The sequence below is a fragment of the Hemiscyllium ocellatum genome, chromosome 46, assembly GCF_020745735.1.
Source record: "Hemiscyllium ocellatum isolate sHemOce1 chromosome 46, sHemOce1.pat.X.cur, whole genome shotgun sequence".
NCBI classification, from domain to species: domain Eukaryota; kingdom Metazoa; phylum Chordata; class Chondrichthyes; order Orectolobiformes; family Hemiscylliidae; genus Hemiscyllium; species Hemiscyllium ocellatum.
This window is the reverse complement of record NC_083446.1, coordinates 2,020,072-2,047,191: the sequence shown is the minus strand read 5'-3', so window position 1 is coordinate 2,047,191 and position 27,120 is coordinate 2,020,072. Positions and strand designations below refer to the sequence as shown.

Here is a 27,120-nt window from a genome sequence, read left to right as displayed (position 1 = left end):
AAAGTCCAGTTCAGTGCAAATCATGCATGGTGGATCGGATTCACAATCTGACCTCTGTACTCTGTGCTGCAGCACCTCATAAAATTGTGGCTTTATAACTTAAAAAACAGAGAATCACACGGCACAGGGTTGGTCGCTTGCTCCATCCCTTTGAGAGAGAGCTATCGAAACTATCCCCTTTCTCCACAGCTTTCTTTAAATTCCTCCTTTCCTACTATTTCCCTGATACTCCCCTGTTTTGAAAGTTACAATTGAATCTGCTCTCTCCCTGCCCTTTCAGGCAGCATGGTCCCAGATCACAACAACTCACTGCCTCAAATAAAATATTCTCTTCATCTTCTCCCTCCCTCGGAATCTGTTCCTGAACCCCTTCAGTCTGTGACTCTCCTGTCACTGGGAGCAGCTTCTCCAAACATTGACTTGATCCGACAGCCCCTTCCTAATTCCGAATGCCTCGATTCAATCTCCCCCTTGAACTTTCCCCACTCCAGGGGGAGCAATCCCACAGCGTCTCCAGTCTCTCTCCTTGTTCACTGAGGACCCTCATCCCTGGGGCCATTCCAGTAAATTTCCCTCCCCATCCTCTCTAAGGGTTTGGATATTCTTCCTAAAGTGCAGGGTCCAGAGTGGACACAAAATCCCACTGAGGCCTGAATGGTGATTTATCGAAAATAGACATAGAGAGTCATTCAAAGCATTGAATGCAAGGTCAGGGAGGATATGACAGAGCTGTATAAGATGTTAGTTATGTCACGCTGGAGTACTGTGTGCAGTTCTGGTCACCGCACTATCGGAAGGATGTGATTGCGCTGGAAGGAGGGCAGAGGATATGACAGAGCTGTATGGATATTAGTTCAGCCACAGCTGGAGTACAGTGTGAAGTTCTGGTCACCGCACTATAGGGAGGATGTGATTGTGCTGGAAGGAGTGAAGAGGAGATTCACCAGGACGCTGCCTGAGCTGGAGTGATTCAGTGATGAAGAGAAACTGGATGGGCCAGGATTGTTTTCCTTAGAGTAGTGAAGGCTGAGGTGAGGTGGGGGGAGACCTGATGGAGGTGCACAAAGTTCTGAGAGGCATAGAGGGAGAGATATTTCCCCTTAGGAGAGGGGTCTGTAATCAAGAGGCGTAGATTTTGGGTAGTGAGCAAAAAGTTTTAAGGGGGTTTGAGGAAGTAATTTTTCACCCGAAGGGTGAGGCCTGAAAGGGTGATAAAGGAGGGAATTCTCAGAATATTTAAGAAGTATTGAGATGAACACATTGCAGACAAAACTGTCGGCCAAGTGCTGGAAAATGGGATTAGATTAGATGGATGCTTGATGGGCTGACATGGACACAATGGATGAACAGGTTTCCTTTTTGACACGTATAACGTTCTAACAGGAACAGACAGGGTAAACACAGAAAGGATGTTCCTGATGACCAGGGCGGGGAGTGGGGGGGGAGGAGCTGGGGGCTGGGGTTTCCTGAACCAAGGGTCACAGTCTAAAGATACGAGGTAGGATAATGAGGAACATCTTCCCCCAGAGGGTGGGGAGCCTGGGGAATTCTCTGCCACAGAAAGCAGTTGAGGCCAAAACATTGAACATTTTTAAGAAGGAATTTGATCCAGTTCTTTGGGCTGAAGGGATGGAAGGGTATGGGGAGGGAGAAAGCAGGAACAGAGAGCGGAGTTGGATGATCAGCTGTGACCACACTGAATGGGGGAGCAGGCTGGCAGGGCTGAAAGGCCTAATACTGGTCCTATTTTTGATGTTTCTTTATTTCCATGCTGTTACATTTTTATAACTCTATACTGTTCTATAAAGCATTCTCTGTCTGGCCTAGACATGACGCATTCATTCCAATTCTCTCTCCCCAGATACTGCCAGACCTCTGTGTATGTCCGACATGATCCAGCAGAAAAAAACTCTTTGATTTGAATTGTTTGCTGCTTTTCCCTGGTTCAAATCAGAGCTGTACGTGTCAATTAATTATTATCCTTGGTGCAACACTGCCATCTACTGCCACTCATTGCATATATCTGCTTTGCCAAATTGTTCGAGACAAGAGACAAAGGAAACTGCAGATGCTGGAATCCGAAGGAGCCAGGCAGGAGGCTGGAAAAACACAGCAAGCCAGGCAACCTCAGGAGAGGGAGAGGTTGACGTTTTGGATTTAACCAACCAGGTCGTACCCTCTACTTGTCTTCACCTATCACCACTTCACTACCCTGTCCCCACCACCCTCTTTATCTGCAGCTGCCCCTCCACACCCACCCCCAGTCCTGAAGAAGGGTTACACCCATAGTGTTGATGCTGCCTGGTTGCTGTGTTCTTCCAGCCTCCCGCCTGTCTACTTTGCCAAATTGTCCTCACATCCTCTTTCTCTTTCTCTCTCACTATGTTTTTTTTTTCCCAGCACTCTGACGTTAATCGAATTATAGAATCTGGACAGTGTGGAAAGCAAGGCTTTCGGTCCATCAGGTCCACACCGTGACTCTGAACAGCAGCACATCCATACCCACCCTATCCCTGTAATCCTGCATTTCCCATGGCTAATACTAGGAGAGAGTGAGGACTGCAGATACCCCACCCTGTACCTATAATCCTGCATTTCCCATGGCTAATACTAGCAGAGAGTGAGGTCTGCAGGTACCCACCCTGTCCCTGTAATCCTGCATTTCCCATGGCTAATACTAGGAGAGAGTGAGGTCTGCAGGTACCCACCCTGTCCCTGTAATCCTGCATTTCCCATGGCTAATACTAGCAGAGAGTGAGGTCTGCAGATACCCACCCTGTCCCTGTAATCCTGCATTTCCCATGGCTAATACTAGCAGAGAGTGAGGTCTGCAGGTACCCACCCTGTCCCTGTAATCCTGCATTTCCCATGGCTAATACTAGGAGAGAGTGAGGTCTGCAGATACCCACCCTGTCCCTGTAATCCTGCATTTCCCATGGCTAATACTAGGAGAGAGTGAGGTCTGCAGATACCCACCCTGTCCCTGTAATCCTGCATTTCCCATGGCTAATACTAGGAGAGAGTGAGGTCTGCAGATCCCCACCCTATCCCTGTAATCCTGCATTTCCCATGGCTAATACTAGCAGAGAGTGAGGACAGTAGATCCCCACCCTATCCCTGTAATCCTGCATTTCCCATGGCTAATACTAGCAGAGAGTGAGGATTGCAGATGCTGGAGAGTCAGAATCGCAATGGGTGGCGCTGGGAAAAGCAGAGCAGGTCAGGCAGCATCTGAGGAGGAGAGTTGATGTTTTGGACATAAGCCCTTCATCAGGATTGTCTAAAACACATGGCTCATGCACCTCGCCTGCACTTACCTGGACACTTGGGGTCAATTTGGCAATCCACCCTAACCTGCACATGTTTGGACTGTGGAAATGGTGACATTTTTCAAATGCTTTGGCACTTCATGAATGAGCAAGATTCAAATCATGTCAAAGAACTCATTGAGCAAACAATAAAAATGTTTATTTCTGTACTATCCTTAGCATAATGGTCTGTTCTGAGGCGCTTCGTGGTGAATTATAAACAAAGGCCACATAAGGACAATATTAGATCAGGAGACCAAAACTGGGGTCAAAGAGATTAGTTTCTGAAATGTTTCTGAAAAGGAAGAGAGATAAAGAGCTATTTGAGGGGTTATCCTAGACATTGGGACCGATAGGAGCTGAGTGCAGGCCCCTCATGGTGCAGCAATTAGCAACATGGGAACAGAATGAGGCCATTCAGCCCCTCAAGCCCATTCTATCTTTCAATTAGATGGTCTGTGGCCTAACACCATATACCTGCCTTTGGCTCTTATCCCTTAATATCTTAGCTTAACAAAAATGTATCTATCTCAGATTTAAAGTGAACAACTGATCTGACATTCAATGCCATTTGTGGAAGATAGTTCCAAACCTCTAACAGCCTTGTCTGTAGAAGTACTTCCAACATCTCTCCTGAAGAGTCTAGCCTGAATTCTAGAATAAGATTCTGAGGGCACATGTCAGAGGAGATGTGGAAAGGTTGTCCCCCTTGCGGGAGAGTTCAGGACCAGAGGAGCATGATCTCAGAGTAAGTTGTTACCTACGTAAGATAGAGAAGGAGGAATTTCTTCTCTCAGAGAGGAGTGAATCTGTGGAATTCTTTACCAGAGAGGGCTGTCAAGGCTGGGTCATTGAGCATATTAAAGGCTGACAGAGACAGGTTTTGAATCATGAAGAGTGTCAAAGATTAAGGGGAAATGGCATGAAACTGGAGTTGAGGATAACAAGATTGGCGATGATCTCATTGCATAATGCAGCAGATTCGATGGGCTGAATGGCCGTCTTCTGCTCCCAGGTCTCATGGACAGTGAGAGTGAAGTGGAGATAGACTCAAACAAGGCTTTCAACAAGGAATTAGAATGTCATTTGAAAAGGAACGGGTTATGGGGAAATGCCAGGTGATGAGATGCTGATTGGAAGAGCTGGTGTCAACATAATGGGCCAAACAGCCTTTGCACTATAACTTGTCTGTGATTTTGTAAATGTGGTGTAAACCTGCCCCTGTCATGTGATGTTTCAATCTGCAGCAATTATACATTCATTTGTAGTGGACTGTACAAGTTTAATATGACTTCTCTGCTTTTCAGTTTCTTTCAAAATGAAATTAAGCGCTTCGTTTAGTTTTATTTGAATGTCTTAAATCTTAATCATACAATGATGGCATGGAGGAATCTTAGACAGAGTGGAAGCAGACCATTTGGCCCATCAAATCCTCACCCACCCTCCAAAGAGCTTGCCATCCAGAACCACCCGTCTACCCGATCTCTCTGCATACCCCATGGTTAATCTACTAGCCCGTACATCCCAGGACAATGGGCAATTTAGCAAGGCCAATCCACTTAACCTGCACATCTTTAGACTGTAGTAGGAATCTGGAGCACCCAGAGGAAGCTCACGCAGAAAAAGGAAGAACATGCAAATTCTGAATAGACAATTATCCCAGGGTGGAATCAAACCTGGGTCCCTGGCACTGTGAGGCAGCAGTGCTAACCACTGAGCCATGATGCCACTCTTATGGTGCAGTGGTAGTGTTCTTACCTCTGGACCAAGAGGCTGAGGTTCAAGTGTCAGCTACTGCAACGGTATGTGATATCATCTCTGAACAAGTTGTTTGATAATATAATGATGGTGAGATTTTTTTGTGCATGAAAATCCTGGCTCTCAGACTGTGAAAAAGGCATTTTCTTCTTTTGACAGATGCCAATGCAATCTTTCTGAAATATTTCACGATTTACTTTAGGCTGTCATTGCTGCTGGTTTAGTCACCCCTGGTTCTCACACAATGGAGAAACATGAATCATACGTTAGTCATGGAACTGTGCTCATCCCCTTGGAATTCACGATGTACCCATTAATAAAGTCTTATTACTTGAATCCATTGTTAACGCCTTTCCAAAAGCTCTTTTTGGAAGATTACTGAGGGGGTTTTACAGTCAATGCTAAGAGATTATTTCTTCTTGACGCGTATTCTAGAATTAGAGTCTGTGTGATTTCAGAATAAAGAGATTTCTGTTAAAGAAGAGGCGGAATTTCCTCTCTCTGAGAGTCATTAATGTTCAGAATTCTCTCCTCCAGCGAGCAGCAGGGGCTGGGTCACTAAATATATTGCATGCTGAAATTAGAGATTTTTAAATCCGTGAGCGAGTATGGGGGTTGAACAGAAAAGTGACATTAAGACCACAATCAGCCAGCTAAAATCTTATTGATTACAGAGCTTAATGGTCTGATTGGACTAATTCATCCTGTGTTCATAAACTACAAATTGAAATATTGTGGGGTATTTCTTATTGAATTAGAATATGGCACAGACTTTAAGGAGGCCACTTAATCAACTGAGGCACTGGTTGCATCTTCTCTGATTTAGTGATAAAGAGTTTTATGGCATGTAAAGGGGCCATTCATAACTGTGCCAGTCCCTAACCCTATCAAACCCTACCAAATTCTAAACAAAAACCGAAAGAAGACCTGCTGAGCTTTTCCAGCAATTTGTTTTTGTTCCATCTATTCAAATCCCATTTTCCAGCACTTGATCTGTAGTCCTTGATATGATGGTGTTTGAAGTGCTCCTCTGAATAAGTGTGATCTAATACACACTCTCCTGGGAAAATGTTTTCCTCAAATCTTTTTTGGTTCTTCTGCTCCCCACCCTAAAACTATGACCACTGGTTGTTGACCTCTCTGCTGAGTGGAACAGTTCCCCTCCCTAATTCTGCACTCCTTTTTGACAATCCCTCCAAGCTCCACCACCCCTGGGCAGTGAGAGTGGGCACAGTTCTTATTGCCTGGATGGAATTGAATTGGGATGAGGAGTGGGAGTTGTGGGGCAAGTAAAACTGGGCTGGTTGAATGCCTCTTTCCAAATTTAAAAAAAGTGAGCTAGGAGAAGGGAGGATGGGCAGAACAGTCTGCAATCCTCACATTCTTTCATGTAAAACGTGTATGTTGGTGTGCAACTCTGTTGAAAGATAAAGTGGAGATGAAGGAACTGGGGCTGCAGCTGTTTGGCGGGAAAACAACCATCCCCCTTTCGCGCCAAAAAGCATCAGCCAACACGGAAGTGATTGGACCTATCCTTTCGAAAAAGAAAATCGCATCGATTTATATCCAGTCAAATAATGGAATAATCTGGATTGGGTTTTATTTTAAAGAAAGCGGATTTTTATTTATTAATTGTGGCTGGAGGGACGTTACTCCCAGCATGCCCCGGGGCGGGCCTGCTACAAAAGGCAGCGCGCGGGCGGCAATCGGCCATTTTGTGGCAGCCTCTGGAGGTGAGTCTGGGAGGGAAGCGGGGGGGGGACCTGGACAATCCACCGCCATCCGACCCCCCATAGCCCGATACCCGCACCCATCTCCATCCTCCCGCCTTCGGCTGGCCCTCCGCGTCTCATTTTTGCCCCGATGGCGTCTGCCTTCCCTCTCGATGATGAGCACTACCAGTCACAGACCTGTGATGACTCTCCCTGTGATTAGAGCTTTACTCGGTGTTCTGAGGATGAGGGCTGCTGCTTGTAAACCCGGCCTCCCGTCCCACCACGGGCAAGGGTTCGTTTATAGGGGTTTTTCTTTCTCACCTTCCCTTTCCCATCAGCTTTCCTGAATATCTTTCTCTTCCTTGCCCCCCCTTCCCTTTGTAATCTGCTTTCCTAAATATTCTCTTCCCCCCCCCCCTTCCCTGTGTAATCTGCTTTCCTAAATATTCTTCTCCCCCCCCCCCTTCCCTGTGTAATCTGCTTTCCTAAATATTCTTCTCCCCCCCCTTCCCTGTGTAATCTGCTTTCCTAAATATTCTTCTCCCCCCCCCTTCCCTGTGTAATCTGCTTTCCTAAATATTCTCTTCCCCCCCCCCCTTCCCTTTGTAATCTGCTTTCCTAAATATTCTTCTCTTTCCCCCCCCCCCCCCCCCCCCCCCACTTCCCTGTGCGATCTGCTTTCCTAAAAAAATCTCTTCTCACCCCCCCCTCCCTGTCCCATATGTTTTCCTTATATCCTGAACGTGCACATTCCAGTTCTTTACACAACTTATATACCGTCTTGGTCTGTACTTAACCCAAGGAGCTTTTTGTACTTAACTATTGTGGAGTATGTGTTGAATTTTAAAGCCCTAGTTCTTGTGGTATGATTTGGAGCTGCTGGTGTTGGAGTGGGGCGGACAAAGTTACAACTTTCACGACACAAGGTTATAGCCCAACAGTTTTATTTGGGAAGCACTAGCTTTCAGAGCACTGCTCCTTCATGTGGTCGACCACCTGACGACTAAGTGCTTCCAAATAAACCTGGTTTTGAGATTTTTTTATTTCCTGTTCTGGGACTAAACTGAGATTGTTTGGGGATTCTGTGCCTGTCGGTGTCTAAACAAATGAGCTGAACTGGGGTAAGACTATAAGCAGTATTGTCAGCATTAAGTCATTGATTTGGGGGCTTTGGGAGTTGTGCATTGACGTACTGTTATGGATTTGTTCACTTCTGTGAATAGCCAACATGCTCTTCTCTATACTAAGTGGCCTCCCCCTTTATTGTAAAAATTATTGTGGTGGTGGGGGGGGGAGAAGAAGTGTGCTTGTGTTAATAATCAGTCTTCCTTGTTTTTCAGGCGAGTTGACCACGGTGATGTTGAAAGGAATAAACGAGATGGGTGAGTGGAAATTGCTGGCGAAATAGGGCACTGTATTGGCTTCAGAATTCTGGCTGGGTCTGAGATGAGGTGTGAACTAAAATTCAGATGTTTATTGGATTCTGTAATTGGTACTCATCATGGGCATTACATTAGATACCCTACAGTGTGGAAACAGGCCCTTCGGCCAACAAGTCCACACCGACCCTCCAAAGAGTAACCCACCAAGACCTATATCCCTCTGACTAATGCACCTAGCACTCTGGGCAATTTAGCATGCCCCAGCTGTCCAGGAGGGAAGCCTTTCCAACTGTGTGGGATTCAGTGAGCTGGGGGGGGAAACAGTGTGTGACCAGTGCTACAAAGATGATGGATGAACTCTCTCTTTCTGCATACTCCATGTAGAAACTTTTAAGTTTTTTAGCTGAGTAGCACTGAGCAGCTGCATAATCTCATTCACAATGAAACATTACCCAGGCAGAGCCATGTTTGCTGCCGAAGTTATCTGTGATGTTTGACGTAAAACCCATATCTGAGCTGTCAACGTGCTTTGGCAGCTGCTACTGGGTATCTATTTAATTTAAGGGTCTCTGTTCAATAAAGTTCATGAAAGTCCTCAGTGACACTAACTTGACTTGGACACCAGCAAAGTTTTTGAAGGGCTGCATTTTCTTTTACAGATTCTGACTTGACTGCAGTCATGGCTAACCTCAAGGTGAGCATTGTTAGTGTGCAGTTACTGCAATGTTTAACTTAACCTTGTTCTTTCTTTCTTTCTACTCTCTTAAGATCCTGTACCTAGGTGCCTGTATGTAAGATATGCCTTGTGTGTGGTGACTTTGTACACTGCATTCCTATACATGAGTGCATGTAGCATTAAAAATCAAATGTCCTTCAGCACAACTCAGAATTCAGGGCTTAGTTTTAAACTGCTACTGATACGCCGTGGTTAGCACTGCTGCCTCAGTGCCAGAGACCCGGGTTCAATTCCTACCTCAGGCACCTGTCTGTGTGGAGTTTGCACGTTCTCCCTGTGTCTGCGTGGGTTTCCTCCGGGTGCTCCGGTTTCCTCCCACAGTCCAAAAATGTGCAGGTTAGGTGAATTGGCCGTGCTAAATTGCCCGTAGTGTTAGGTGAAGCGGTAAATGTAGGGGAATGGGTCTGGGTGGGTTGTTCTTCAGAGGGTCGGTGTGGACTTGTTGGGCCAAAGGGCCTGTTTCAACACACTAAGTAATTAATCTAATATCTGGTTTAGACACAATGAATTTGCAGTCTGGATACATCAACGGCCAAATTAGCTTGAGAATAGGGAGTTGTGCTGATGTAGTATAGGAGGGCATAGTATGGATCGTGGGCGCTAAATGTGTTACTTTGTAAGGGGCATTGATAAAATTGAGTAGTGCTGGGGTATTGTCTCAAATGCACAGACTTAGCAGATTGGTTCACTTAAGATTTTGTAGATGTTTTTAAACTTTTGGGTTAAGTGGAAGGATTTATTTCTAGAGAAGCATAACGCATCTGGAGAGAGGTCAGTTAATGGCTTGAGTCTCCTTCTGAGGAAGGGTCACTGGACCCAAGATGTGAACTGACTTCTGTCCACTGATGCTGCCAGACCTGCTGAGCTTTTCCAGCAACCTCTCTTTTTGTTTGATGTATTTGGAGATGTGAGTTCATTATCAAACAGTGTTGGAATTTTATATTCTGGAATTGAAATATGGCCTCATGATCACTAATTTCCTTCCGTGGAGGACCGTGTTTTGAACTTGCATGAATCCCGATCTACAGGATTGATTGACTTAAATGGCCCTATGCAGACACTTTGTTTTAAGGAGGTAGTAAACACTGTCCCTGCCAGTGATCCTGTGGAAGAGTAAAGAGAGGTTTTGCTGGAATTGTTCCTGAAGTAATGCTTTGTGGTCTTACTAATATCTTTGTCACTCTGGATGTTCATCTCACTGACTGACCTGTGAAGATTTTGTACTCAGTAAGTGAGGATCAGTGTTGATTTGTGGCCTCCACCTGCTGTTTCAGTGATGATCTAAAAACAGACAAGCATATATCTGAATTCAAGTTGATGCCAAACTTGGACTGAGAGCAGCAATAGATTCTCTGCTCTCTCTATGCTGTTGGCTGTCGAAGTTAACATCTATCTCTTTTTGTCTTGACAGATTCCGTCCTGCACTGCGACCATGCAGCAAGTGCTGAAGTTCCTCCTTGCTCAGGTAGGAATAGTCAGGAAGAGGGAGGGTTCTGCTTTCCTGGGGCTGCTGTTGTCCTAGATGGTCAAATCTGTGCTTTTACTGATGGGTTTGTGGGTTGCGACCCCCATTTTACCAATTCAGAAGTTGTTGCTCTAGATGACTGCCCTGGGGTGTTGATTGATACAAGGGGGTGATTGTGTATTTGTTAAATCTAGGAGAAAGTGAGGACTGCAGATGCTGGAGATCAGAGTAGATTGGGGTCCTGGAAAAGCACAGCAGATCAGGGAACATCAGAGGAGCAGGAGAATTTTCGTTTTGTGCAAAAGCCCACCATCAAGGCCTTTTGCCCTAAATGATTTTTAATTTTTTTCCCCTGCTTCTCAGATGCTGCCTGGCCTGCTGTGCTTTTCTATTGGCTAAACCAACCCATCTCCTTCCTATTGCTGATCAAGTGGCCACTTCAAATTTGCTCAACCACACTGTTGGTGAGTTCCATCAGGGTACGCTAGAACCCATCTGAATGGATCATCCCTGTGGTCAGTGCTGAATTACTTCAGGAGGACAACACGCAACCACCTTTTCAAAGGTAGACATTGAGACACTGATGTGCTATGCTCTGAGCTGGGATCTGGCTGTGGGGCAGCTGCTGGGAGCTGGCCTGCTCCAGATATTTTGAAATGAAGATTTTGTTCGAACCTGATTCTGAGCAACACTGCAGTGGTGTTCTGAAGTGTGCAAGTGCAGAGGGGTGTCCAGGCTGCAGTGGGCTGGATGTACCAGTTACTGACCCTTACTGGCTAGCTTATAGGACAGCTGGACATGACCTGGACTGATGTCAGGATGGATATAACTGCAGGGGATGGGGGAGTAACCATTTCTGGGAATGGCAAAACAGTCCTCCAGGCTCCCAAGCAGGTGGGTGCTGAATTCAGCCTGGCTGAGGTATTAATATTCCCTCACGTGATACAGAATAGTTACCTACTGATTGTGGGTGATCCTCCCAATCAGCTCAAGTGACTAGTAAGGAGTTCACCAGCAGAGGGGATGATGGGTTAGCATCACTGCATTCTCTGGGTCTGTCACGTTCACATGAAATGGTTTAATTCTGGAACAGCAGTACCTGTGAGTGGTTTGAAATGATGATAAACGGGTATTGGCCTGTGGGCGGACGACATTGTCGATGATGCATTGAAATCACCAAAGCCCTGATCAAACCAGCTAGCCTTTCCCAGGGTTGTTTCCTGATATCAGCCTGCAGCTACTTATTTGATTGTTTTCTGTTTCAGGTCTGACTCTTGAAGTGTATATCTGGTGAGTGATTCTTTTCTTAACAGAAACCTGATCTAGTGCTGCCAGCAGTTCTTGTTCCTAATGCATGTTGAAGGCCCAGTCTGGAGCCTGCGGTTTCTTGGGGGTGGGGGGGAGGGTGTTTACATTTCTCTGTGCGGAGAGGGTTCCAAATCCCTGTAAGGTATGTGGATGGGATCCTGTCCAAGTCAACTCTAGTTATCCACAATAGATTGAAACTCAAGTCAGACCATGTGAGGAGTTTTCCTCTTGGTCATAGCTGACTCAGATCAGCAATTATCCCTTAATAGTTTTTAAAAATATACACATTAAGAACAGAGCCACTGAAGCCTTTTCTATCCTGCACTGCCATTGAGGATGATCATGGATTGCGGCATCTGTTTCACGTTTCCAACCACCCTTTGACTTGATTCAGGCTTTGTTCATGCCTTTTATAAGTGCCTGTTGAATCTTGCTCCTCTAGCCTTTCCAACAGTGTCTCAGCTGAATTTTTCCTGTGACCCCACCACCAAAAGAATCCCAGAAGTGGGTTTTTTGTCCCTGTGATGATTAGCTTCCAGTCTTACATGCTGTGTAGAGGCAGAACCTGCAAAGGTGAACCCACTGTCTCCTCAGTATGAAATGAGGATTGCTTGTTTTCCAAAACAGTCTGATGGGACAACGTAGCTGCATCAATGGAGATGCTGGGTTGGGGTGTGTGCAAGGGAGTGCTTCTTTCCAATATTGTTGCATTCTTTTCCAGGTGATTGAAGACAGCTGGTGCCCAGACACACTCATCAGGTGAGTGGTCTTACTGGTGCAATGGGCAGTGTCCTCCTGTTTTGGTTGAGCTGAGTGCTGTGCCCTGGTCTACACCAGTTTCCCAAGAGGTGGGTCCACAGACACCACCCTGGAAGGTGACTGCTGCCCCTGAACAGTTCCCTGGTGTTACACTCTGTCTCTAGCTCTGTATATTGTGCAGTGGGTGAGGATCTTTGCCTTCTATTCTTCCCCTTCTATTCTTCCCACTCCTTCCATTGCTGTTCAGGGAGTTTCTCCCATCATGACTCCCCCTCCCACTTACCCCAAACAAACTAGCCCAGTTCAAATGATGTTGAACCCACTGACTCCCAGGGGAATCACAGCTTCAGGACTTGGCCATCCTTCGGTGGGTGGGTGGTCGGCTCCTGAACAGAAGGGACAATCAGTGTTTCTTGGCTTGAGGCTGCGGCCTGGAGGTTCTTCTCAAAAGGGGACACTGCTCTTTTCTGTGGACAGTCCGGTGATGATGATTCTTAGCTCACTTTGACCCTGTGTGAAAAGACATTGAACACCCTGAGTGACTCCAGGCTCTGTTTCAGATCAAAGGCACTACTGGCTTCAGTTCCTAACCATCATTTCTCTCTGTTTCAGCCTGAGACAAGATGGTGGCCTTGTCCTGACCTGGTGAGTGTTTGGTTCAAAGGCTGTGTACATGGGATGTAGGCTGATGGTCCTCCATGTGGAAGGGAGGGTGTCCAAGGTCATGCGGTTATAAAATGCTGCACATCTCAGCACCTTAACAGTGCCTGAAGCCCGTTCAGAACAGATGTGGGTCACTGGAGAAAGGAGTTCCTCCTGAGGGGTGCTCTCTAATGCTGCAGTCTGATGATATTCATAAAGTGGAGTTTCGTTCGCCTGAACAATTTCTGATGTCACAAAAATATCTGATGCAGTGAAAAACAGTAGGGGTTGGATTGTGGTGGGGAAGCACCAGCTGTGTACTGATCTTTCTCTCCTTTGTTATAGGTATGGCTGACTTCAGAATCTTTTTAAAAACCCAGGTAGGTTTCTCAGTGATCTGTGCTGCCTTTTATATCCTCTGATCCCTGGGCTCTGAAATGATCTATATCCGACAGCAGCTGCCTTCTGTTGAGTTTGGTTCCTCACACATTATACTGACCAAACTCCCATTGGCTAAGTTCACCCTGTCCCTTATTGTCATTCTGGGGGGACATGGGTGTAACTCCCAACCCCCTTCCCTGAAATCCTCCTGAATCTAGAGTGTGGTGAAGATGAGTGCTTGCTTTGTTCTGGCTCGTGATGACACTGTTACTGCCCCAGTCTGATTTACCCAATGACTGATTTAGTATAATGTCTGATTGCCACTTTAAAAAAAGCTTGCCACAGTGAGGAAAACTCACTCATTGAATCGGTATTCTGCATTTCTAATATACTTGGGTACTTGTGTTTGATACGTACACAGAGAAAGGGAGGACTGCAGATGCTGGAGTTGAAAAATGTGGTGCTGGAAAAGCGCAGCATCTGAGGAGCAGGAGAATCGACATTTTGGGCATAAGCCCTTCTTCCTTTTCCAGCACCACACTTTTCTCAACTTTATATACACCATCAGCATTGAGGTGAGTTTACACATCAATCAGCTGACCCTTTTTGCCTTGACTTTTCACTGCTTTCCCCCATGTGATCATGTAGGCTGCTGATGTCGTTCAGGCTAAGATTAACAGAGCTGCTGTTTATGAACTGGTTTTATTGTGATTGCAAGCTGTGATCAGATTCTTAACTTGCACTAGCAGTACAAGATAGAGAGGTACTGGGGTGGGCCAAGTTTAAAAATCTCAACACCAAGTTTATTTGGAAGCACTAGTTTTCAGCACTGCTCCTTCATCGGGTTGCTGGTGGGGCAGGATCATATGACGTAGTAAAAGATCAGTGTCATACCACTGATACAATACATTGAACAAATCTAGATTGCTGTTAGTCTTTCACTTTAGTTTGGGTTGCTGGTTTTGAATAACGTAATCCCTCCTTTCAACATAAGATAACTTAAGGTTGTATTTAATAATATCATTGCAGCTCAGTCTGCATTCTAATCCAGTACAAACCAAGGAGAGGAGTACAGGAGAAATAGGGACATCTGTGAAACACCAGTGTGCCTACAATAGGGACCAGCAGTCAGGATTCTGTCTCCTACAGTGTCCACTGGGGTGGGACAGTACTAACATTCAGCAGCAAGGGGAGGTTTCAAACACTTGCTGTGCAGTGTGGCCCTCTGATCCCTGCAGGGACTTCCCAAAACTAATGAAGTGTTCCCTTGTTCAGTGTTAATGCTATGAGGAGCCAGAAGCTGAGATGGTTGAACCCACTGGTACCTGTAGCACAGGAAGAGCTGTGTCTGGGGACAGGTGAGTTCCAGTGCTAGGTCGTCTTTCATGGTGTGAAACTGAGATTGTGCCCATCCCTCACTTTTTTTTTGTTTGCAGGTATCAGGGTGAAGAGCACAGTACCTACTAATTGTGACCATTGGCACAGACCCAGCAGTGCCTTCCAGAACCAGAGCACCATGCTGTACACGTGTAACTACAAGATTAGTTAGATTAAAGGTTAGTTGAAGTTTAACAATGCACATTGATCATTTTAGTAGTCCCTGTTTGATCTCATTAAGTACTGTAGCAATGATTTAGGTCTCCACATGAACATTGCTTGTCTTAAGTGTTGAGGGCTACATCAGTGCAGATTACACCCATCGGCTGGTTTGATTTAAAGGGCTATAATATTGTTTTTTTTTTCCCCCACAGGTGAAGATGCAAGGGGTTTGATCATCTTTGGATAATACTTCCATTACCTGCTTTGTGTATGGAATATGCTGCTATTGCCCACTTTGAGCTGCTTCCCAGACCAGAAACTTGTTCAGCTTTGTTTGTGGTCTAATTGAAATAAACTTTTTTTTTTTCCCTGATCCACTTTGTCTTTGGTGTTGATTGTGTTGTGTTTGTGAAGTTGTTAATGGACCAGCTTCAGTTTGGGTGGAAAAAGAGCTGGAGTGCTGACTCCTGACTTGAGGGGAATTAAATATTCCACAACTGGTGATAATTTAAATAATTTATTCATTCATGATACAAAATGTACCAACATGATACCTGGGTGTTTCTGACCCAGTGCTATTGCACCCATGTGATCTAGATATCCTGGTTTAGTGTGCATTAACAGCCAACCTCCTGGATATTTGAAGAGTTCAGATTCTTATGGATGCCACCAGGTAAAAGGTGTCTCCTCACTGAGACCATTGCATATACTAAATAAAACAGGCAACTGTTTCTAGTGAGAACTCTGGGCCTGAATTCAGCAGGCTGATGTTTTTAAGGTAACTGAGGACAGTGGCCTTGAAGGTTATAAGGAAACCATGATCACAGGAGTAGCTGAGCAAACACCATTTAATAGCTTACTGTTTTAAATCTATAATACTGCTTTATGTAGTGTCTAACTGATTTGTGGTTTATGGAGCTACTTTCTCTTACATTTTCCCCACCCCCACACAACTTTCCAATGATCACTTAAGATGTAACTAAACTTGGAAAGACATCAAACCAAAAAGACCCAGAAACAAAGTTACTGGAAAAGCTCAGCAAGTTTGGCAGAATCTGCTTAGAACTAATGGAAGAAACTTTGTGGATACTATGCAGAAAATAATAATAGGTGAGAAGTGGGAGGGGGGCTGTGAGGAGTATAAATGATAGGTGGGGATAGAGCCCAAAGGTGCAGAACAGCTGGACAGACAAAGAGTGGATAATGATCAGGGTGGGAGAATGGCCGTTAGTGGCTAACTAGGGGTTGTGTGAGATAGCTGACTGATTAATAAAATGGAGGTGTATCCAAATTGTTGGATTTTCATCTTGGAAACCAGTAGGTTATCCTGTGCCAGATCGTATCACTCTTGTATTAGGAGAAAGAGAATGCAGCTATTGAAGATCAGTGTGGCAAGTAGTACTGGAAAAGTACTCTTGACCATCCACTCCTTTGTCCAACTGTTCTGTCTTCCTTTGGACTATATCTCCACCCCCAAAGAATCTATATAAAAGTCAACTTTGATTTAATCCCTGCCCTTCCCTTCACTGTTTGATCATGCAGCATTAATGATGAGAAGGACACTGCTTGTCAGTGGCCACTTGGGTGTTTCCTATCTTCCCAATGGTGGAATAAAAATAAAGATTTACACATTTTTTCTCACTGTCCAACACCTGTATACACATGACAAGGTGCTGGGGAAAAATAAACATTACCTCTGTCAGGTAGTAGTGTGTCGGGGGGGGAAGAAAAATAGGAGTCTCAAATGTTCTGAAAATAGAAAGAAAATCAACTTTGTTTCCTGGCTAGCATCGATGCTAAGGGTCACTGGACTGGTGAAAGGGACAAGAATAACGTGGGACAGACAAGTTGGACCGAAGGGCCTGTTTCCAAAGCACCGGTCAACTCCATGACTTGAAACATTAACTCTGACCTCTCTCCACAGATTTTGCCAGCCCTGCTGAGTTTTCCCACCAATTTCTGTTTCTGATTTGCAGCGTCCACAGTGTTCGGTTTTTAATTGTAAAATGTCTCAAGAGTTTGTTTCTAAAACATGAAGTTAAAAATCACACAACACCAGCTCGTAGCCCAACAGCGCCTCCAAATAAACCCGTTGGACTATAACCTGGTGTTGTGTGCTTTTTAACTTTGTCCACCCCAGTCCAACACCGGCACCTCCAAATCATTTCTAAAAGACCAGCACGTGGATGGGCTAAAATAGTCTTTCTGCTTCCTGCAATTGAAGTAGGAAAGCATCGGTCACAATTACCTCTCTGGGAACGAGAGAGGAGTCGGTCTCTGGTTTCCCTAGTGAGTCACAGCTTCCTCTGCGGGTGGAATGGGTTTCAGCACCACCGGGGTGAGTCCGGGTATTTTAGCTTCAGATCCTGCTTGAACTGGCGGAAAAGAATCCTGTTGCGTCTGTTCTCCTCGTCTTTCTGCGGGTGGAACTCACTGGCCAGCTTGAAGCCTTTGTGGATGAGGAAGGCATTGTCCAACACTGCGAAAGTGTAGCCAGCGACGTGGAGTTCACAGGCCTGGCCGAGGGAGTGCAAAAACACCAGTGATAACAGTGATTTAGTCAGGATGTCACCGAAGCACTCGGGAAAAGGCTAAAACCAAAACTCTTACCCAAACCGAAACTGTCTGTTTCTGCCCCAGCCCGCAGCACAAGACCATAGAATCCCTACAGAGTGGGAGCAGGCTGTTCAGCCCATACTGACCCTCCAAAGTGCATCCCATTGCCCGCCCTATCCTTGCATTTCCCCATGCCCACTTAATCTGCACACCTTTGGACTGTGGTGGGGGGGAAGTGGAGCACCCAGAGGAAATCCACGCGGACAATCTCCCAAGAGTGGAATTGAACCCAAATCCCTGGCGCTGTGAGGCGACAGTGCTAACCACCGAGCTTCCTCAGAAGGGTCATCGGACCCGAAACGTTACTCTGCTTTCTCTTCACAGATGCTGTGCTCCTCCAGCATCCGCTGTTCTTCGGGCTTTTATCAAGCTGGACAGGAACATGGCCCCGACTGAGTGTTGCAGACTGGCACATTCAAAGGTCCAGCACTATGTGTTGAGGGACGCGCTGAAGCTTGGGGCAGCTGCCGCCAAGGCGCGGTGGGGAAAGACCACCGTGTAACATCTGCCTGTCTAAAGAAGAACAGGGGGCCCGCGCAGTCATTTGGGCTCTGCTGACGCCTCAGCTAAATATATGGACATAGGAGTGAGGAATGCACAGACCTGTATATAACAATGATAATTCTGAGCTGTGTATGTAAATGTTGACATATGTATGGCATGACCACATGTACAGACCATCAAATTATTTTATGATTATTTTACGAATAAAGTATATTTTTGAAATTTAAAAAAAATTGGTAAGGCCACTTTTGGAATACTGCATTCAGTTCTGGCCATCCTAGGAAAGATGTTGAGAAACTTGAACAGGTTCAGAAAATATTTACCAGGATGTGGCCAGGGTGAGAGGGTTTGAGGACAGGTGAGAGGGTTTGAGGACAGGTTAGAGGGTTTGAGGACAGGTTAGAGGGTTTGAGGACAGGTGAGAGGGTTTGAGGACAGGTGAGAGGGCTTGAGGACAGGTGAGAGGGTTTGAGGACAGGTGAGAGGGTTTGAGGACAGGTTAGAGGGTTTGAGGACAGGTGAGAGGGCTTGAGGACAGGTGAGAGGGTTTGAGGACAGGTGAGAGGGTTTGAGGACAGGTCAGCTGCTTTGACGCGGGTGTTTCATTAATGCAAATTCAATGTCATGTGACTGATGAACTGGGGACAATTTCAAAAGCGCAAACTTTTAAAATGTGTGCTGTCTGTAACACGGTTACATCGCCAACACTTTAAACGCTGTTCCTAAAGCACAACTTCTCGATGATGTGAGGTTGCACAAGAATACAAGGCTGGGGCTGTGTTCCCTGGAGCGTCGAACGCTGAAGGGTGACCTTTAGATTAGATTAGATTAGATTACTTACAGTGTGGAAACAGGCCCTTCGGCCCAACAAGTCCACACTGACCTGCCGAAGCGCAACCCACCCCTACCCCTACATTTGCCCCTTACCTAACACTACGGGCAATTTAGCATGGCCAATTCACCTGACCCGCACATCTTTGGACTGTGGGAGGAAACCGGAGCACCCGGAGGAAACCCACACAGACACGGGGAGAACGTGCAAACTCCACACAGTCAGTTGCCTGAGGTGGGAATTGAACCCGGGTCTCTGGTGCTGTGAGGCAGCAGTGCTAACCACTGTGCCACCCAAATCATGAGGAGCATGGATAGGGTAAATAGATAAAGTCTTTTCTCCAGGATAGGGGAGTCCAAACGTACAGGACAGTGGTTAAAGGTGAGGGGGGGGGGGGGGGGGAGGGGGAAGATTTAAAAGGGACCTACAGGATAACTTTTCCACGCTCAGGGTGGTACGTGTATGGAATGAGCTGCCAGAGGAAGTGGTGGAAGTGGTACAATTACATTAAAAAGGCATCGGGATGGGTATATGAATAGGAAGGTTTTAGATTAGACTTACAGTGTGGAAACAGGCCCTTCGGCCCAACAAGTCCACACCGACCCGCCGAAGCGAAACCCACCCATACCCCTACATTACCCCTTACCTAACACTACGGGCAATTTAGCATGGCCAATTCACCTGACCCGCACATCTTTGGACTGTGGGAGGAAACCGGAGCACCCGGAGGAAACGGTTCTGTTCGCCGAGCTGGGAATTTGTGTTGCAGAAGTTTCGTCCCCTGTCATTGGAGGGATATGGGCCAAATGCTGGCAAATGGGACTAGATTAGGTTGGGATATCTGGTCGGCCTGGATGAGCTGGAGCAGAGGGTCTGTTTCCATACTGGACATCTCTATGACATCCCGGTCCCCTGGATGCTGATTAATAAAAGGTTTGCTGTATCTTGAACTTTTGAGAAACGATATACAAGGTAGAAGGACTAGCCACACTCCCATAAATCAGGAGCATTTCCGAACTGACAGCCAGACTGCTGCGACCACTGGGATTCATAACAGCACACAAACCAACAGCCACTCTCAGACAACAACTCACCAGGACGAAGGACCCAATATCCAGCATGAGCAAAACCAAAGTAGTGTAATCTGCAAGGACTGCACTAAACACTACATAGGACAAACAGGAAGACAGCTAACAACCCACATCCATGAACACCAACTAACCACGAAACGACACGACCAGCTATCCTTAGTAGCCACACACGCAGATGACAAGCAACATGAGTTCGACTGGGACAACACTACTATTATAGGGCAAGCCAAACAGAGAACAGCCAGGGAATTCCTAGAGGCATGGCACTCATCCACAGATTCAATCAATAAACACATCGACCTGGACCCAATGTACCGGCCACTGCAGCGGACAGCTGGAACTGACACCCAGAAGTGGCAGATTCAAACCACTACAAATGCCGGAGGAAAGATCACAGAAGCACTTCACAGGAGGCTCCCAAGCACTGAGGATGTCACCTAGACAGGGGACGAAACATCTGCAACACAGATTCCCAGCTCAGCGAACAGAACCACAGCATCCTTCCTATAGCAGGGAGACCAGAATTGCATGCAATATTCCAAAAGTGGCCCAACCAATGTCCTGTACAGCCACAACATGACCTCCCAACTCCTGTACTCAATACTCTGACCAATAAATGGAAGCATACCAAATGCCTTTTTCACTATCTCTTATAAGAAATGTGATTACAGAACATTTAGAAATCATTAATTGATTGTGACAAAGCCAGCATAAATTTATAAAAGGGAAATCTGGCTTATCTAACCAACTGAAGTTTCTTTGAGGATATAACTAATAGAAGGAGAGCCATTGGTGATGGTATATTTGGATTTCAAGCAGGGTTTTGATTAGAGGTGCATGGGGTTCGGGGTAATATACTGGCATGGATTAAGAATTCATTAATCTTTCAAATTTAAAATTTAATCTTGATCTCGCTCTTCATGCTCTCTGCAGCTATAACATTATCTTCCTTGCTCTGTTCTATTACACTAATGCAGTGGTAGAGAGGGAATAAATAGATTAGATTAGATTCCCTACTGTAAGCAAACAGTCCTTTGACCCAATAAATCCACACCAAACCTCCAAACAGTAACCCACCCAGACCCATTCCCCTATCCTGTATTTATGCTGACTAATGCACCTAACACTATGGACAATATGGTATGACCAATTCACCCTGACCCGCACATCTTTGGATTGTGGAAGGGAACCAGAGGAAACCCACACAGACACGGGGAGGATGTGCAAACTCCACACAGATAGTCGCCCGAGGGTGGGATCGAAGCCGGGTCCCTGGCGTTGGGAGGCAGCAGTGCTAACCACTGAGCCTCTGTACCACGTGGATTACTGCAGGGATTAATGTTTCAGCCCAAAGTTATTCACGATATATATTACTGACCTGAATCAGGGACACGAGTGCACCATTTCTAAGTTAGCTGACAATACTGAACTGGGCGTGATTGTGTGGAAGATGCGAGGAGGTTTCAGGGTGACTGAGATGACGTTGAGTTCACGGGGACAAACACATGGCTGATGTAGTACAGCACAAACAAATATGTAGCTGTCCACTTTGTTGTCATAAACAGGAAGTCACGGTATTCTTTAAAATAGTGATGTATTGGAAAATGTAGATGAACGAAAGCTTGACCTTATTCACCAGGCAAAAGTGGGTACTGCGGATGCAGGAGATGAGAGGCAAGGTTGGAGTGGTGCTGGAAAAGCACAGCAGGTCAGGCAGTATCCGAGGAGCAGGAGGACCTGATGAAGAGCTTTTGCCCGAAACGTCGATTCTCCTGCCCCTCAGATACTGCCTGACCTGCTGTGCTTTTCCAGCACCACACTAAGCTTGTCCTTATTCACCAGTCAATGAAAGCAGACCAGGAAGGTGAGTGATATACCACTCATCTTCTGACCAGCAGTTCGGAAGGTGAGTGATATATTAGCCTTTATTGTGAGAGGATTTGAGTTCAGAAGTAGAGATGTCTTACAACAGGTTATATAGGGCCTTGGTGAGACCACAGCTGAAAATGTGTTACTGGAAAAGCGCAGCATCCAAGGAGCAGGAGATTCGACATTTCGGGCATAAGCCCTTCTTCAGGAAGAAGACCACACCTGGAGTATCCATCTACACTTCCCACTGCCTCGGGAAGGCAGCCAACATCATCAAAGACCCCTCCCAGCCCGGTCATAATCTCATCCACCCTCTTCCATCAGGCAGAAGATATAAAAGCTTAAACACAGGTTCAAGTACAGCTTCCTCCCCGCTGTTATTCTGAATGGACCTCTCAAATTTTAAATCTAATGTTGATCTCACTCTCTGTGCACCATCCTTGCAGCTGTAACTTTGTGTCCCTTGCTCTGTTTGATCGCCCTGTGATCTTTGTACAGTACGATCTACCTGTACTACACGCCAAACAAAACCTTTCACTGCACGTTAATACATGTGACAATAAACTAACCAAAGTAGAGTGTTGTGTGCGGGTTTGGTCTTCCATTGTATATACTTGCTATAGAGAGAACATAGCAGAGGATCACAAGGGATAGCAGGAGTGTTTTATCAAGAGAGATTGGTTCGGCTTGGCCTGTATTCACTAGAATTTCATAGAAGAGAGGGGATAGGATTGAAATGTACAAAACCCGACCAGGGCTGGTGGGAAGAATGTTTCCCTGGTTGGAGAGTTGGGAAGCAGGAATCACAGTCTCAGAGTAAGGGGGAGACCATTTGGGACTGAGATGACGCAACACTACTTTACTCAGGAGTGGCCTATCTGTGGAATTCACCAGCACAAAGGCTGTGCAGGACAGGTCGCTGAATAAATTCATCAAATATCTTTACATTTGTAGAGTTTAAAGGCAGCAAGGGCCATGATGAGAAGGCGGGTGTATGGTGTGGAGTTATAGAACCAGCCATGATCAGACAGAATCGTTGAGCAGGCACCAAGGCTGAATGGCCTCTTCCAGTTGCTAGTTTCTATCTCCATATAACCCACTGTCACATGTCACAGGCGCAACATTGACACATCTCGGAGTTTCATTGTGAAAGTGTTGTACCTAAAGCCACAATATTTAGATGTTTTACCACAATGAGTGTCCTATTTACAAGTTGTTGCTAATCATCGATACCCTGAGTCATGCTGCCCACGAGCTCAGTTATTACCCTAGCTGGGGAAGCTTCCATAGTGGAAGAGATTGCTGAGATATTTGTATCATCGATAGTCACAGGTGAGGTGCCGGAAGACTGGAGGTTGGCAAACGTGGTGCCACTGTTTAAGAAGGGCGGTAAAGACAAGCCAGGGAACTATAGACCAGTGAGCCTGACCTCGGTGGTGGGCAAGTTGTTGGAGGGAATCCTGAGGGACAGGATGTACATGTATTTGGAAAGGCAAGGACTGATTTGGGGTAGTCAACATGGCTTTGTGCGTGGGAAATCATGTCTCACAAACCTGATTGAGTTTTTTGAAGAAGTAACAAAGAGGATTGAGGAGGGCAGAGCAGTAGATGTGATCTATATGGACTTCAGTAAGGCGTTCGACAAGGTTCCCCATGGGAGACTGATTAGCAAGGTTAGATCTCATGAAATACAGGGAGAACTAGCCATTTGGATACAGAACTGGCTCAAAGGTAGAAGACAGAGGGTGGTGGTGGAGGGTTGTTTTTCAGACTGGAGGCCTATGACCAGTGGAGTGCCACAAGGATTGGTGCTGGGTCCACTGCTTTTCATCCTTTATATAATTTTGAATTTGAATATAGGAGATATAGATAGTAAATTTGCAGATGACACCAAACTTGGAGGTGTGGTGGACAGTGAAGAAGGTTACCTCAGATTACAACAGGATCTGGACCAGATGGGCCAATGGGCTGAGAAGTGGCAGATGGATTTTAATTCAGATAAATGCGCATTCTGCATTTTGGGAAAGCAAATCTTAGCAGGACTTATACACTTAATGGTAAGGTCCTGGGGAGTGTTGCTGAACAAAGAGACCTTGGAGTGCAGGTTCATAGATCCTTGAAAATGGAGTCGCAGGTAGATAGGACAGTGAAGAAGGTGTTTGGTATGCTTTCCTTTGTTGGTCAGAGTATTGAGTACAGGAGTTGGGAGGTCATGTTGCGGCTGTACAGGACATTGGTTAGGCTACTGTTGGAATATTGCGTGCAATTCTGGTCTCCTTCCTATCAGAAAGATGTTGTGAAACTTAAAAGGGTTCAGTAAAGATTTACAAGGATGTTGCCAGGGTTGGAGGGTTTGAGCTACAGGGAGAGGCTAAACAGGCCTGGGCTGTTTTCCCTGGAACATCGGAGGCTGAGGGGTGACCTTATAGAGGTTTATAAATTCATGAGGGGTATGGATAGGATAAATAGTCAAGTCTCTTCCTGGGGTGGTGGAATCCAGAACTAGAGGGGCAGAGAACATAGAAAAATACAGTGCAGAACAGGCCCTTCGGGCCTCGATGTTGCGCCGGTCCATGCCCACCTAACCTACACTAGCCCACTATCCTCCATATGCCTATCCAATGCCCGTTTAAATGCCCATAAAGAGGGAGAGTCCACCACTGTTACTGGCAGGGCATTCCATGAACTCACGACTCGCTGAGTAAAGAATCTACCCCTAACATCTGTCCTATACCTACCACCCCTTAATTTAAAGCTATGCTCCCTCGTAATAGCTGACTCCATACATGGAAAAAGGTTCTCATGGTCAACCCTATCTAAACCCCTAATCATCTTGTACACCTCTATCAAGTCACCCCTAAACCTTCTTTTCTCCAATGAAAACAGCCCCAAGTGCCTCAGCCTTTCCTCATACGATCTTCCTACCATACCAGGCAACATCCTGGTAAACCTCCTCTGCACCCGTTCCAGTGCCTCCACATCCTTCCTATAGTATGGCGACCAAAACTGCACACAATACTCCAGATGCAGCCACACCAGAGTCTTATACAACTGCAACATGACCTCAGGACTCCGGAACTCAATTCCTCTAGGTTTAGGACGAGAGGGGAAAGATATAACAGAGACCTAAGGGGCAACTTTTTCACACAGAGGGTGGTACGTGTATGGAATGAGCTGTCAGAGGATGTGGTGGAGGCTGGTACAATTGTAACATTTAAGAGGCATTTGGATGGGTATATGAATAGGAAGGGTTTGGAGGGATATGGGCCGGGTGCTGGCAGGTGGGACTAGATTGGGTTGGGATATCTGGGTCAGCATGGACGGGTTGGGCCGAAGGATCTGTTTCCATGACTCTAACTATCTCTCTCTCTTTTACATGCACACACACACACACACACACACCCCTACATATCCCTATCCCACATCCTGCCTGGTATGACTCTGACAGGTCACTTGCATTAACCACTTGGGGTCATGCAACCCACTTCACCAGCCCCACCCCACCCGCGATGCCAATAACGTCCGAACAGCTCACCTGACTGATGCGGTTGAAGCCGTATTGTTCGAACCTCTCGTCATAGGGGGGCACGGTGTTGCGGGAGATGTAGAAAGGTTCCCAGGGGTCTGTCCACTCCTGTGTGTAGGCTACCCGCAGCGCGGGCCCGGTGCTGCTGGTACTGGTGGTGGCGGTGGCGGCGGCGGGTAGGTTGATCCAGCGGCTGTAGTTGGTGGGGGCCTGGCACCGCGGACACAGCTCGGCATAGAAAGGCCGTACCTCGGCCACCTGGTAGAGCTGCTGGAGCTCGGCTTTGTGCTGGGGCAGCCGGCGGGTGTGGCGCATCTCCAGGGCGGGCACCACGTAGACGGTGCGGCCGGCGCCGGGCCGGCCCTCCTCGGGGCGGCCCAGCAGCCGCAGGAAGCCCGGGTGCAGCCCGGCGCTGGGCAGCATGTCCACGTCGATGACCAGCACGTGGCGGGAGGGCAGGGCCCGGCGCGCCGCGTTCCGCAGCAGGTTGTTGGGGTAGGGGCCGGCCGAGAGGGCGTAGTTGGCCCGGCCCAGGCCGTAGCGGCGCAGCTGGGCCAGCGCCCTGCGGCAGGCCGGGTGAGGGTCCGGGGGCTCCCCGCCCTGGGGGTCCCGGGTCCCGGGCTCCCCTCCGCCCGGCCCTGGCGCAGCCCCCTTCTCCGGCGGCCCGCTGGGAGTGACCAAGGTGAAGGTGACCCGGCCGCGCAGGCACGGACAGTGCCCCTCCAGGTTGTGAATGAGCTGCAGGCTGGCACTCAGCTCCCCTGGGCCAGCGAACACTGCCACTGCCAGGAGACCCTGCCAACGCCGTGCCAGGGCAGGCAGGTGGTGCAGGTTGTGTAGGGAGCTGTGAGTGGCCAAGCTTAGCTCCAAGTCCCCGGCATCACCAGCCACCGGGCTCCGGCCCACGTCCTGGTACAGGCGGTACCGCCCGCTCGGGTCCAGCCTCCCCGGTCCCAGCGTCAGGGCTCCCCGGGACTGGGGCTCTCCTCCCCGGGCAGCAGCCCCGGGCCGCCCTCCGCCCCGGGAGTAGCGGAGCCGCTGCTGGCGGCCGTGCATCGCCGACAGGAGGCCGAGGTAGAGCAGCTGCAGCGCGGCCAGCAGCAGCAAAGAGGCGAACAGCGCCCGGAATCCCCAGCACCGGGCCCGCGGGAGAGGGAGCAGGAGCCGCAGCCGCGCCATTGCCGCCCGCCCTCACACTCACTCACACTCACACACTCAGAAACCCTCTCACACTCACACACACCCTCTCTCACACTCACACACACTCCCTCTCACACTCACACTCACACACTCAGAAACCCTCTCACACTCACACACACCCTCTCTCACACTCACACACACTCCCTCTCACACTCACACTCACACACTCAGAAACCCTCTCACACTCACACACACCCTCTCTCACACTCACACACACTCCCTCTCACACTCACACTCACACACTCAGAAACCCTCTCACACTCACACACACCCTCTCTCACACTCACACACACTCCCTCTCACACTCACACTCACACACACACACTCCCTCTCACACACACTCACACTCCCTCTCACACTCACACACACGCTCCCTCTCACACTCACACACACTCACTCTCACACACACACTCACCCTCTCCCTCTCACACTCAGACTCACCCTCTCACACACACTCACACTCCCTCTCACAATCACACACAGTCACAC

At 47.3% G+C, this 27,120-nt stretch overlaps 1 protein-coding gene, 1 long non-coding RNA gene and 1 other non-coding gene across 7 annotated transcripts; 2 read left to right on the top strand and 1 right to left on the bottom strand.

Annotated features, from left to right (window-relative positions):
• Window positions 1-1,016: 1,016 nt before the first annotated feature.
• LOC132836086 (uncharacterized) lies at window positions 1,017-15,366 on the top strand. 4 transcript variants are annotated; one of them, XR_009647327.1, is made up of 11 exons: window positions 1,017-1,031; window positions 1,862-2,169; window positions 8,122-8,163; window positions 8,823-8,857; window positions 10,311-10,364; window positions 11,630-11,654; window positions 12,394-12,431; window positions 13,044-13,076; window positions 13,419-13,453; window positions 14,891-15,010; window positions 15,206-15,366. It is a non-coding gene; the product is annotated as an uncharacterized LOC132836086 (long non-coding RNA). The 4 variants fall into 4 exon arrangements; XR_009647329.1 differs by lacking the exons at window positions 1,017-1,031; window positions 1,862-2,169 and adding exons at window positions 6,778-6,799; window positions 10,728-10,929; XR_009647326.1 differs by lacking the exons at window positions 1,017-1,031; window positions 1,862-2,169 and adding an exon at window positions 6,779-6,799.
• LOC132836371 (small nucleolar RNA SNORD22) lies at window positions 12,189-12,310 on the top strand. Its single transcript, XR_009647372.1, has one exon. It is a non-coding gene; the product is annotated as a small nucleolar RNA SNORD22 (small nucleolar RNA).
• b4gat1 (beta-1,4-glucuronyltransferase 1) lies at window positions 12,724-26,880 on the bottom strand. 2 transcript variants are annotated; one of them, XR_009647325.1, is made up of 3 exons: window positions 25,441-26,880; window positions 17,242-17,509; window positions 12,724-12,941 (listed from the first exon to the last, which is right to left on the bottom strand). XR_009647325.1 is itself a non-coding variant. In XM_060855340.1 (2 exons), the coding sequence occupies exons 1-2, from the start codon at window positions 26,608-26,610 to the stop codon at window positions 17,318-17,320; spliced, it is 1,362 nt and encodes a 453-aa protein (XP_060711323.1). In that variant the 5' UTR covers window positions 26,611-26,879; the 3' UTR covers window positions 15,495-17,317. The 2 variants fall into 2 exon arrangements, 1 of the variants encoding a protein (XP_060711323.1); XM_060855340.1 differs by lacking the exon at window positions 12,724-12,941 and having other exon boundaries at window positions 15,495-17,509; window positions 25,441-26,879.
• Window positions 26,881-27,120: the final 240 nt, after the last annotated feature.

Coding starts and splice junctions, on each gene's coding strand:
- b4gat1 (XM_060855340.1), bottom strand. CDS start 26,610: ATGGCGCGGCTGCGGCTCCTGCTCCCTCTCCCGCGGGCCCGGTGCTGG. Junction 17,510..25,440: donor GCTTCAACCGCATCAGTCAG/GTGAGCTGTTCG, acceptor TCCCTCGGCCAG/GCCTGTGAACTCCACGTCGC.